This window comes from Rhamphochromis longiceps, linkage group LG2 (assembly GCF_057381845.1).
Source record: "Rhamphochromis longiceps isolate RC_006_pf linkage group LG2, R_longiceps_female_GT1.1, whole genome shotgun sequence".
NCBI lineage: Eukaryota > Metazoa > Chordata > Actinopteri > Cichliformes > Cichlidae > Rhamphochromis > Rhamphochromis longiceps.
The window spans coordinates 6775247-6788915 of NC_140558.1; the positions used below are offsets into that span (position 1 = coordinate 6775247).

At 40.6% G+C, this 13669-nt stretch overlaps 1 protein-coding gene across 11 annotated transcripts in view; it reads left to right on the top strand.

Moving 5' to 3' along the window:
• The window catches only part of rapgef2b (Rap guanine nucleotide exchange factor 2b), a 109502-nt gene that overhangs the window by 76841 nt on the left and 18992 nt on the right, over positions 1-13669 (top strand). For 10 of the 11 annotated variants that reach the window (XM_085416076.1, XM_085416112.1, XM_085416129.1 and 7 more), the window contains 2 exons: positions 6799-6930; positions 11694-11871. In XM_085416076.1, coding sequence (XP_085272202.1) covers positions 6799-6930; positions 11694-11871 — 310 coding nt within the window. The remainder of the gene's footprint in view (positions 1-6798; positions 6931-11693; positions 11872-13669) is intronic. The other variant, XM_085416138.1, reaches the window with a different exon arrangement.

The window sequence follows — 13669 nt, forward strand, 5'->3', positions numbered from 1 at the left end:
GCATCGGAGATACAAGCAGTGAATCCTGAATCCCGGGTGTATTTTTTTTCTTCCCTTTTCTGGGAGATGATGTCATGTGTTCAGAGAGCTCCCCTAAATTCAGTTAGTCCACCTTTTAGGCTCCAGGAGCTGTTACAGCCGGGTCGCATTACAGAGACTGATGCACGATGAGTTATTTTAAAGCATAAAATGGTTAATTCAGCCCGAGAACACACAGAAAGGATGTTGGGTGTTTTTAATTGCGCCCCCCCCCCCCCCCCCCCCCCCCCCTCCCTTATTACCTCGGTAAAGTTGCTTCTAGTTTGAACCACCGGCTTCTTGCTGGTGGCGCTGTCCGTGGTGCTGGAAGCAGCCGGTAGCTCCAGCAGACACTGGAGGCCTGAGCAGATAGATCGACTGTCAGCACCGCTGGCATCACTCACACATCGCGACCGCACACATCCATTCACACACATACAGAGACAAGGCCGTAAATCACACTGATGGACGTTTCCTGGTTTGCAGAGCACAGATGCTTAACGAAAAATCACCTTAATATTCCTATAATAGACATGGACATGTCACCCTAGATGAGATGGCTCATCTTCTTCCCTCTCAGTTTATGCTGCTTCCCTCAGGGACGCCTGTAGGTGACCAAGGCCCTAACAATACTCATATGAAGTTGTTTATACAAGATCGATTTCCCCCCCCCCCCCAAAAAAAAATGTGGCATATTAAACATCTTCTTTTTTTTCCCCCCTATTGCAACTATCCATCTGCAGATCCTTAAAGCTTATGTCATTTTGAAGTCTTACCTATAGCTACACTGTCATTTTAATAGGATATAAGCCAATACAATGCATACACAGTATAGCACCTTATGGCTGCCGTGCCTTTTAGCACTTTTCCATATTTTAATGATTGGCACATATATTTAGGCCTATACTCTTCTTTTTTTTTTTTTTTTTTTTAATCTCTCCAAATAAACATGTTCATTGTCACTTCAGTCATTGCATATAAATTAATTTTGAGAGAATAAATTGACTAATTTCCCAGAAATCTAGCAAACACCACAGAGCATAAAAATAGTGCTTTACACACTTATGATCTTAAATCATTTATTATAGGATTGCTGTAATCACTGTTAATGAGGAAGGGGCCAAACAGCTGTCAAGTAGCACATAATTCTAATTAAAGCATTGTTGCTGGCAGGATAGAAGAATTTCAAGTGCCAAAACATGTTTAGAGTCTGGAGCGCATCGCACTTACTTGTCTAACCGAAAACTTAGACAAATTATACAGACAATTAAGTAAGTTAACAAAAGGGCAAGAATGGAAAATTACAGAAAGTAGACTGCAGTAATCGTGATCATCTTCATCATCTGTATCTTACTCTTTTTCTTCCAATTTTCAGACTAATTGTTGTTAATTTAATTGTATTCCTTTTCACAAGCTCTGAAAAGATCTTTAGCTTTGGTATCAAACTTGCCCTTATCTCTTCTTACTGTCTTACCCCCTTCATTTGACTTTTGTTTTCTTATGTTCTTAGCAAACAAATGAAGGCTTGTGTAAATAGTCCCTTATCCCAGCAGGAAACCCACCAAATAAAAGCCACTAGATCATATTACAGCAATCACACTATCATCACCATTGCTTATCTTTCCCATGAAAACGTATGGTTTCATTTATCTTTATTGCAACAAGTTACATGCTAACTAATAGTTCATGTTGAATTCTTGTGCTTTGAAGAGGCTTTATGGCTGGATCTTTTGGTGATGGAAGAATAGCATTTCTCATTCACAAAATTTGAGAGAAAAAATTGATTTCCACGGATTGAAAAGCAATATCCAAACGTTTTGTCAGATAATACGTTGTGCCTTTATTCATCTTGAATGTCAATAAAAAAAAAAAAAAGCTTGGTCTTTTTTTCTTTCTTTTTTTACTTTTCGTAAAGAAAAAACATTTTTTTTTTAGAAGTGTAATATTGCACTTCGGCAAAAAAACCTTTCACAGTGTTTGACATTTGGTAAAAAATTATTCCAATGACAATATAGTGGATTGCCTCATTGTAGGTAATATTTTCTCCCTATCTAACTGCTGACTTGTGTGTTACTGACTGGTGGAGCTGTATCTGGGGAAGGGAAAGCACAGAGAGCATATCAAACCCATTTAATCGGACACCCTGCCCAAAGGATTTTAATCTCTTGATCCGCGAGGCTCAGGAAAGCGAGAAGCTGCCACTATGGTCAGGGAAAACTCTGGGATGTGCCTGTTGCCTCTTAGGCATCCAGGTTTTCCATTTTGTAACAAGCAGAGAAAGTTTTAAATCCCATGTCAAATGTATAAAGGAGCAGCACAGCTTCAAGCTATTTCACCAGCAGAAAATCAGAAATGAATCATAAAAAAATCCCTGTTTTTTTGTTTTTGTTTTTTGTTGTTTTTTTTGGTTTGTTTGTTTGTTTTTTGTCCAAAATTTAAACCCAACCACTGAAATTTGTTTTCAGTGGAAGTTAAAATCTGCATTTTCCATTGTGGCAGTCTGGTGACCCTCTAGAACGGAAGTCTAGTGTAGCAGCAGTGATTCACTCCCAGCATATAAAGGCAGTAATGAGATTGAGAGCCAGCCAGGGTTTCCACCCAGCAATCTAGGTCATTAGGTCTGCAGTGTAATTTAAGGAGCACCACATCTGCTCACATGTAGGCAGAGTTCAGTGTTGTGGCTCGAGCATTAGAGCGACGCTTAATCCTCCTGTGACAGCTGATTGTACGTATTTTCGGCTCGCGCTTCTGCAGAGTTCACTTCATTTGTTTGCCAGAGAACAGTGAATGTGGAGCACAGAAAGCCCTATATACAGTAAGGTAGGAGAATAGAAACATTCACACTGTGGCAGATGTTTATTGTCACCAATATACATCAATTTAATAAACAATGTTTTACTATGGATTGTGCATATCCGTTGGGGTTAACAACCCATGTATGTACAATACCGTATCATCATGCTGCTAATTGAAAATACTTAATGAGTCAGTCATTATTGTTACTCTGTCATCCATCTTGGCCCAGTCTTGTGGATGCCATTGGGCCAAATAAGTCGATGGATCACATGCTTATGGACTGCATGGACCCTGGGTTATTGACTGACAGACAGCTGACCTAAATGAGTGTAGAGAAAGGATTAAGTGTTTATTATCCTTTCCCTTTATCCTGCTTTCTGGTCCTCCCTTTATCTCTGGGTCTTTCCAGGGGGAGGGGCTTGTGGTGTTCCCCTTTTTAAAGTGCATTATTATTATTTATTCATTCATTTATTTATTAATTTTTAATTCTCCTATAATTTATTTTTGGAGGAGGAGGAGGGGGGGCTTTTTTGCCTGGTTGTGGAAACCAGTTGGGATAATCATATCGACAAATCTTACATGGTCATTTTTGTTTGTACTCGCAGAAATGACAATATTCACGTAACCTCTGTGCACTCTCCCTAACTGTATGTTAAAAATATTTCCAGTTGCAGATTTTTTGTTATCTTTTAATAATCTGTATTTGTAAAGAATAGGGTTTAGATTTTTCTGTGTTTCCGTTACTGTAACAAAACCCAGAATGCATCAGAGCCCTTCCCACTAGTTTCTCGTTTCTCTGTGGTGCTCAGCCCTAAGTTTGTTTGTTTTTTCCTGCAAATTGTCTTTAGACATTTTAAAGCCTTTTTTTCCCCTCAAAAAAACCTAAACTTATTCATATTTCAGGGACTGTTTTCAGGTGCAGAGCTGTCTGCATTTCAGTACTCCCGGAAATCAACTCAAAATAAAATGCAGTGCTGCTTTGTTAATGATAATGGAGCATGTAAGAGCAACAATGTACCTCACTGGTGTGTATTTGAGGCCAAGCTTTCCTCGCTTCCAGCTTTGCTGTAATCCCAGAGTACAAATTTCCTTTGGGATAAACGTGACGTTGATGGCAGGCCTCAAGGCTACATCACTCTAGCGAAAAATGTCTAAGCTTAAATATAAATTGCTAGAGCTCCAATATAACCTTATGTCTGAAATTTGTATTGCAACGAGTGACGTATTACGCCATAAAAGTCATCAAAAGGAAATGTGATGAGGCTTTATCATTACAGATACAAACAGACAAAAGAGATTCATCAGATAATATTTGTTCAGTAATATTGTGGAAGTCAGCTGGAGGCACTCAGGGTGAAGTCAACCAGACGAGGGAGTGAAAAAAAGCAGCCCAAGGCGGGATAGAGAGCCACTAGGCCCTCCGGTCGACCATTTTGGTTGGTGCAGCCAGCCAGATAATTAATCGTGATGGCAATCTTTGACACAGTGTAATCACATCACACCTCGGTGCCACAGGAGCAGCACTGTCTGGCTCTTGGTCTCTTGTCACTGACACATGAAGGCGCTTTGTGAATTGATATGTCTCAGGTTAAAATTTTTCACTCACAAAGGTCTCCAAATAACTTCCAAATCAGTTCAGTGCTCCAACATATTCAAGCCCTTCAGTTTTATTGTGACTCTGCCTCATGAATGTTAAGAAGTCTTTTAGTCAAAACTAGTTTCTTCTATCTATCACACAACGATCATTCTGGCAGCAAAACACTTCCATTCTCAAAAACTCTTTCATTAAGCCGTAATGCAGATGAGCACTTCAGGAGCTGTGACGATGGATGTTTTCATTGAGCACATTCAAGAGCAGATGATGGCTCAGACCTATTTACTTGCAAATGAAGATCCCGAGATGCATTTCTATCCAATCTATTCCATTTGTCATCCAAGTGGGACTTCAAAGCTGATTTCCAAAATAATCTGAGGCAGAGATGTTATTTGCATCCCAAATTGGTGGATGGTGTTGATACCCAGACTTCTGAATTTCAGAGATGAGTTAACCTTTCATAGCTTAGAAACGAAGAGCTGAAAGCGTTGCTTGTCACCTATACGTCAGGATCTGTTAAAGGAAAGTTGTTGGTTTTTTTTCTTTAAAATTTCAAAGTCTCACCCTAATTCATCACCATTTATCAAAGCTGAGTAAAAACGTTTTTACTGTCAAGTGAGGAAACATTTGGGGGAAAAAAAAATCACTGAACATAAAAAATAAAAAAATCTTGTTTACTATCAAAATTTAAAACTCCAAACCCAATCTCAAGATGTTTAGATTTGGCTGATTTCCTGAGTGGAGCAGACTAGTTAAATCGGCCCACTTTGACTTTTCAGTTTAAAAATCTAATATTAATGCTCTGCCACAGCAAGAAGTGGAGTTGAAGCATGCCCCAGAGCTAACAGTCTCCCTGCAGAGTATCCGATGTATATTGGTAAATAAAACATTTAGCCATCAAATAGTCAAGTCTAGAGACACCACGAACCAGTTTATGCTGTTTGATTAAATCCATAATTCACCACTCTGACATTCTAGTCGGATTTGATGAGTGTGATTCAAACACATTTCATTTATTTCATTTGAAATAAATACAATGTGTACTTGACATCTACAGATGTCAAGCCACAAATGTTAGCTATGTTCTATGGGCTTCAGGTGGTCTATAATCAATGAGTATATCATACATTTTAACAACTGATCCATCAGGTTGGATTTTAAATGCATAGGACAGCAGTTGAACACTAATTATGTCAGTGTAATAATAATTTTCTGAGCTAATACCTGAATAATTTTATCTATAGAATTACAGAAACTTGCAGAAAAACTTTCAATAAATGGATCAAGATTCCAAAGTCCCAGGACATTAAACTGATAAGTTTAGGCCTTAAATCATTACCAATTATGGAAATTTGTGCTGCTGTGTTTGCTGTTGACTGTCTCCACTCTAACGCCACACATACAGAAACCATAGAGCATCTGCAGACTTCAAATAAACCTCTGAGTTGTAGCAGTTCAAACTGCTTCTTATTTTTAATTCATCTGATTCCTAAAACTTGAGCAGTGGGAGGATTTTGGATGTATTTTGCATTTTGGGGTCATTTCCATGGAGAAGCGGGTTGGCTCATTTACAATGTGGCTAATTACGGCTGGGCTTTCTAGCACTTTATACCGTATGAATTACTCAGAGGGGTTTTCCCCATTACTGCCCAGTATTCACTTAGTTTACTCAAGTTCGTAGTACCTTAATGAGGGTGTTTTCTTGATGTATGCAGGGCATGTTTGTTTTTTGCTGGTCTCAGGAAAGGAGCTCCTTTGCTGTATTTAAAACAATGATTATCTTATCGTTTAATCCCGAGTTTCTACTCCCTTTCAGTTTTGTAACCCATTTTCTTACATGCTTTTGTCTAATACGTGTAGTATTCTTCTAAAGTAAACCAAAGGATTTCAAAAATGAGACTTAAAAACTAAATATTTTTGACACATTCTGTAAATGTTGGGTTATTTAATTAAAATCTTTTTGGCTCTGCCTTTCCTTTACACAAAATGTATTATTAAAGGAAAGCTGAGCTCTTGTTTAAACTCTGATTAATATTTTTCTTGTGAAATAACTGCTTTGCTACGAAGAAGACGATAAACCCCTTTTTATTCATTAATGGGAACAAATTGAATGTTTTTCAGACTGCCTTCCAATTAAAATTAAAGTGGATATGTTATTGTTTTACAGCAGAAAGTCTGTCTTTGCTTATTATCAAATGAAGTGGGGAAACATAATTAAAAAATGAAGAAATAGAATAAAAGCTAAACCGCCTATTTTTAGACACACATGCTGCTAAGTCTGCATCCAATGTTTGGCAGTCAGCACGAGTGTTGGTGTGAATGACCAATAGCGGTTGCTGGGCTGGCTGATACTGACCATCTGTGTGTATGTTGTGTGTGTGTATGTGCAGCTCCCCGCAGACTTCAGCAGACTTCACCTGGCCGACGGCTTACACCCACAGGTGACCCACGTCTCCTCAAGCCACTCAGGATGTAGTATCACCAGCGACTCTGGAAGCAGCAGCCTGTCAGACATTTACCAGGTAAGTCCTCCCATCCCTGGTGCTGGATCCCCAGCTTGGACTCCCTTGGATAGCTAAGCAGGTGCATGGTAGTTTAACTAGTTAATGCAGCCATAGCTGAGCAAGAGGAAATCATAAAGATGCTAAAACATTTATCAGTCTAGCTAGGGCCTTTTTGGAATTACTGACAAAAGTTAGATAAGAAGAACACTACCACTCATGAGCATGCCATAAATATGAAGCTACAGCCAGTTAGTTTACCTGACTGCAGCCACGTAGACTTAATAAATAAGATGGATGAAATTTCCATGTCTCAAAAGTGGACAAGTTTAATATTTGCCTTCTTTACAAAGATCAGCTGGGGGTGATGACTGTTGCAAAGAGAAATCTGATTATATAGAAGTCTATGAAAGTCTACTTTTCACTTTATTTATGGCTTAGGTTAGCATTTTGTTAATCAGATAAAATTCTCAGTCTCCAGTTTCAAATCATATTTAATACAGTATCATGTTCATTTTGTGGATTACTTTACATCTAAAGTAAACAATAAATCAAGCTGGGCATACCTGTGATTGGCAAACCACTACCATAGAAACATGTCGTTTTATTGTGTCTGGTTTCTCAGTTACTGATGTGAACATAAATAGCAATGATCAAAATTTTCACTTTGAGACTTCATCACAGTGGCAAGGTCCATCTTTTATATTCAGTCTGTGTGGTAATAATAAACCAAATGTATAATGCATCAACTGCTAAGCATTAAAAGTGTAGCTGTTCCCCTCTGATCGGGACTGAGTTTGTTTCCTCTCCTTTGCAGTGTTTGTATTAACCTGACTAGTTTTCTGTTCACCTCATTAGACGAGGCAGACTTATCGTGTGTTTTCCTGCAGTTTCAATTAACAAATACTCATTGAGCTGGTTTGTTTCGACATAACCTTGTGATGAATTGTAAATAATGAGAAAAAACATTGATTTGCATGATTTGGGGTGTGTGTGTATATATATATATGCTTCAGTGATCTAACATGTAACATAGCATTTAAAATCTGTGATATAGAACAAACTTTGACCTCATCTGAGACCAAGTCTTTATGGAAAAAATGGAAAAAACATATGCTTTTTGTGAAATGATGACTATACCTCTGGGAATGTGCATTAGTCTCATTAAGGAGGACTAATTTTCTTTGGAAGAATTTAAAGCCTTTTTTGCCAGACATGTTATAAGACACTAATGGGAGACTTTTGCTACGCAGCAGGGGATGAGCAGACAGGCTGCTGGCTGCAAGCAGGTAGTCCAGCCTACATCCTGACTCCAGCTCTGCCTTTCATCACCTCAAAGCAGAAGTACAGGACTCCCACAAAGCTGTGATATACAGTCTCATGTAATGAGGGCACTTGATGAGCATTTTTGTGCTAAAATATTAGCACGTGTAGGCCTCACATAATTTGTTTAGTGGTGTTGAGATATGTGTAACTTGATGAAGGATGGGCTCCCTCAACCCATCCTTCATCAAGGCCAATGCTTAATTTAGCAGTTTATAAATAACGTTATAAAGATCTGCACCAAAAGTGTTTGGTTTGCTTGCAATCCAACCCCCATCCACCCACCCTCACCAAGCCTTTTCAATTCTGCTGGGTAGTTATGAAAACATAATCAAAGTTAAACATTTGAACCCTTAAAACCCAATTCAAGTATGTGCACTCAACTGATTGTGGACGTGCCCCAAACTCTGCAACTAATCCGCTTAGCATAGTACACCCACCCCATTGGCTCCTAATTCTGTCACCTGCTGTGTGTCTGTAAATGTGTGTTATGTTTGTAAGCAGGATTGTGGCTGTGCTGTTTGCTTCGACTGACTGTGGTTGGTGTGCATCAGGGCACTCATTCAGTATGCTCAATACAAACAGTCTAATTGCATATGAGGGGTGTGTTATTGTGGAGCTCTGTGTGTGTATGTGTATATGTTTTGACCATGCTGTGGCTGGCTGGGGCAGGTTGAACAGGCTCTACTGTCCCCAGTCTGTGATCCTGGTCTTAGCACCATCTGCTAGCAGCTCTGTGGCGGCCTCTTGATTTTTTTTTCCCTCTCAGTCTCTTTCTCCTCTCACTGAATCACAGACACTGTTCTGTTTTCTCTTGTTTTGTTTTTTTTATTCAGCCTCTATAATGTTTGGTTTAACTTCTACTCTGCTATTTGTAACTTTGGCTCAGAATACTGTATTTAAATTCCTTAGCTTCGATGACGAACCTCTTATATGCTTCATACGTGCTTCCTCTGTTTTAACCGTTTCAGCAATCAAAATGCTTCAGATACCTTCGAGTCAAAGTTTGGCTCTATTCTGTATTTCACTGTTATATTTGGACTGTTAGTTGGACACATTAGGCTATTTGAACCTGTCTCTTTTGGCTTAAGAAACTTGTATTTTCTGGCACTTTACAAGCAGAAGGTTTAATCAATCAGTCAATCAAGAGGATAATCATGAGATTACTCACTTCTGAATTTCTGGGATGTCTGTCAATCAGGCTTGAACAGACACATTCTATGGATGCTCCATCAGATTGTGATTTGGGAAGCTGTGGTTTTGAAGCTTTTGGATTTTTCTTTTTGTCTGCTTCTGTTGAAGTTCTTGAGCACTCTATGCTCTCTATCTTCTCCTAATCATTTCCTGGCTTAAGTGGAAATTGTTATATAAAGCAGTTGTTGGGCTTTTTTTGCTATCCAGTCTACAAGAATCTCCTCATTTTTATCACAAACTTTTAGAAAATGAACACCATGCAGACATGCCTTTAATGTGGACAGAAAACATTGAAATTCTAACCATGAGTGCACAGCATGATTTCTAAGACTGTTGGTTTATGCAACATTGCTTTTTCATTATTAGATAAAGTTACACCCTGCATGTTTCAGAATAAAAAACATTTTAAATGTGCAGAACATCAGAAACAAGGAATGTTTGCAGTGCTCACTGGGGCTGGTTTTGAATAAATGGATCAGAGGATACTTCATAATTTACACTTGAGATCATGTGAAGTTGATGTTGGTGAAATATGCTTGTGTTAAACATTATTTTTACTGTACACATTTTTGCTGAGCATACTGGAGTCTAGATTCTGGATGGAGTACTGAATAGTCGAACCACCAGGCTATTCCACTGCTATCGCCACGTAATTCCCACGTCACTGCCAACATGGCGCACTGTTTGTATCTGAATAAATCATGAAATTGGTCCTTCAGAAGGACTTTGAAAGCATTGATCCAAGAATAGCCCTAATGAAATATTAACAACACCTGACTTGCCCACTGATTCTTAATGCGTTCTGCACATCTATGGATTTCTGATACATGCATGGCATGAAAAAAGGGCCGTGCATGAGCACAAAGGCAGCCGGGCCCTCTGTATTTAAATGCAATATGAAAGCATACACACGTTTGACAGCTGGCTATGAACTGATTGTTGTATATAACCTTGAGTTTCTAATGCTGTATTATGTGGGTTGTTAAGTGTTGTGAACCAGTCTAGTGTTTTTAAAGTACACTGGTCACATGATCCTCTGTAGTTTTATGCAAGAAGTTTTCCTCTGTACTGTGTTCTGCTCCATACCTAATCTGTGACTCTTCACTTTCATCGTGTTTGCAGGCTCCACCCACCAGGGTGTGGACCAGTGATGCCCAAACGGCCATTCAGACACTGAATCATTAAAGAGCCCTTTGCACATGGCGTTTGAGGAGAAATGACATAGGGTTTCTGAGAGAGACCAAGCACAGGGAGACTGAGCATTAAAAAATTAGAAGCAGACTGACAGTCTGGGAGATGAAGATGCGTCTATCTCTGGGATTTTGCGGACAGTTTGCAAAGGCAACCTATTCTTCTCTTTCTGTTAAGAGGTTTGAGATTGAGAACCGTATTTGGGTAAGAGGGTTCACTGTTGGGAGGTAGCAGAGCCGATGTTGTGTTGCCTTTTTTGTGACTGCTTTGACTTGCTCTTTAAATGGTTTTCATGTTGTGTGAGTGTGAACCAGGCAATCTGGCCCCTCTGTCATTTATAGAAATACTTTCTTTGATGATGGCAGATGAACTCCGCTGGTATCGCTCAGGCACAAGTAATTGCATTACGCTTGCTTCTCATCTTAGTTCATTTTCACGGCTTCGCACATATTTCATCTTCTGCTTTCAAAGAACAGGATCTGGCTGCGAGGCAGGCTGTGGCGTTTGCTGTGGGGGAGAAAAGAGGGGAGGAAAGTTGAGAGTTAATTAGCTTGTTACTATGCATAGCAGACTGTTTTGTATGCAGTGTTGACGCCTGTCTTTCTGCTACTGTACTGATTACCTCTTATCAGTTTCAAGAAATGGGTCAAATGTGCACAAAGGAATTTGTTTTTTGTGTCACAGCTGATTTTTTTTTTCTTACTGTAAAATGACGTGTGTGTGTGTGTGTGTGTGTGTGTGTGTGTGTGTGTGTGTGTGTGTTGAATGTGCTGCTTAAAATGAAAAAATATTTCACTGGCTGTTTACAATGTGTTTACTCTGTCCCCGTTTGGACAGCTGACATGGGTGGGGATTTATTTTTCAAGCTTTTATCTGATAATTCAAAGCTTTCCCTGTAACGAGCATGGAGGTTGGTCATTCAGTGTGTCGCTAGTAGACTCTCGAACTCGAACAAGGAGCTGGATAGATGAACGCGTTTGGCCTTGTGGTGGCGGGATTGCTGATGTTGCACCGAGCCGCAGAGTCCCTGCTCGTGTTTATCATTGACTCATGGCTTACCTGTTGTTTCTTTCTAGGCCACAGAAAACGAACCAGGTGACATGGACCTGAGTGGCCTGCCAGAGACCGCTGTGGACTCTGAGGAGGACGACGATGAAGAGGACATCGAGCGAGCGTCCGACCCCCTCATGAGCCGGGACATTGTGCGGGACTGTCTGGAGAAGGACCCCATGGACAGGACCGATGATGACATAGGTGAGCACCCAACTAGGGATTGAATTTACTTGGCTCTTCATGACTATTCTGATCAATAGCACTAGTGTAAATATTCAACCGTGCAGTGTTCATTGTGAAAAAAATATCCTGCCTATTCTTGTGCATGCCTGAGAGTTCTATATTTGAAGACATCTTTAGAGAATGGTGTGAAAAATACCAATTTAAACAGAAGCCCCATTGTCCCATTTTTACATTAATTTATGCTTTATAAAAAGCCACTCCCTGCTTTCTTATTTAAATCGTCGCCATAAATTTACATTTATCTCAAGTCTGTGCTTCTCTCATGATCGAGGCTTTCGAGTAATTCTCAAAGGCCCATCAGGCTTGCAGTATCATAACTCTTAAGGCTACGATTCTTCTCAAATGAAAATGATAGGCATTGTTTAAAAAAAAAAAGTGTGCACACTCAGCTTAGCGGCAGATGTGGACTTGGGGAGGATGATACATTTGTGGACTGCGAGAGAGTAAGAACAAGTGCCAACCCCTCCCCCACTTCACTTGTCTCCCTGCTGTACCCCCTCCCCTTGCCAGCAGGCTTTTCTAGGTCACGCTGGCACATCCTCTCGCCTCACCTCTCCCTGCGCATTAAACTTTTAGTGCTTCCGCAGCTTCTCACACGACGCTGTTGCCATGCCAAGCCCAGGTCAACCAGTACACCACACTGCTGCTGGTTGGTAGATGGCGTATAGAGGTGTGTTTTCTTTCTGTGAGCATCAGTGTAGGTGTGCTGCAGAAAGTCCTGCACCTTGTATTAAACCTAGCATGGGCATCTAGCACTTGCATCCAATCACATATTCAATAATGAGAAACTATACATTTGCACCAAATTCAGAATTCATTGTTTTCCAATCGTCATCATGAAATTTAGAGTTTTTGGTCTACAGTAGTGAGAAAATTTTTCAAAGGTCTGTATAGAGTCCAGGAAAAAAAGGCGGGGGTGTAATTAGCAGCCAGGTGCTGCTAATCAGAGGCACTTGATTGACTGATCATCAGCAAGTGTGAGCACCTCTGGAAAAGCAGAAATTTAGGTCGTTTGGTGGTCTGGAGGACTCAGGTGTGTGTCAACACAATTTTCCAAGGAATGAATGTCTCTGCAAATCCACCCGAAGGTCAGAATGTGCCAAGTGAAACTTTGAAGAATTATAAATGAATCCCAAGCACTGCATCTCAGACTATACAGGCCACAGTTAACATAAGAAAACTTCCCTGGCGGGTCGCGGAGGGTGGGAGTGCCTACTGGGGTCAGCGGGGGAGCTGGCCCCAGGGAGGGGTTACCTGCCCCTCCCTTCCTTCCCTCCCCATCTCCAGCTGCCTCCCTCTTCCCGCTCCTCCACAACCACCCACACATGCAGGGCCTTGGAGTGGGGGTATGTCACCAGGGTGCAGAGGAGGCTACCCCCCCCCCCTGTCCCCTTCTGGCTGCCTCTGCCTCAATTTTATCCCACATCTTAGACATTCACATTATTCACACTCTCATTACACATACATATAGGATCTTGGGGGTGGGCACAATCACGGAGTCCAAATCACCATCAGGGTGTATACCTCACCCCTGACGTCGTTGCCCACCTCTCAATTTTAAATACACTTAGTCATTGAGGGTTAGCAGGAGGGGCTATGCGCTTACCTGCTGCTCCTTGGCAGGTAGCTCCATGCCCTCCTGGGTTTTAATTGCACCTTAGAACACATATGCATCAACACTACAATGAGCGGGTGGAGGGAGGTTTGGAGTCTTCTCCCACCCCCATTCTCTGCGGCCTGCTGGAGCGGGAGGGCT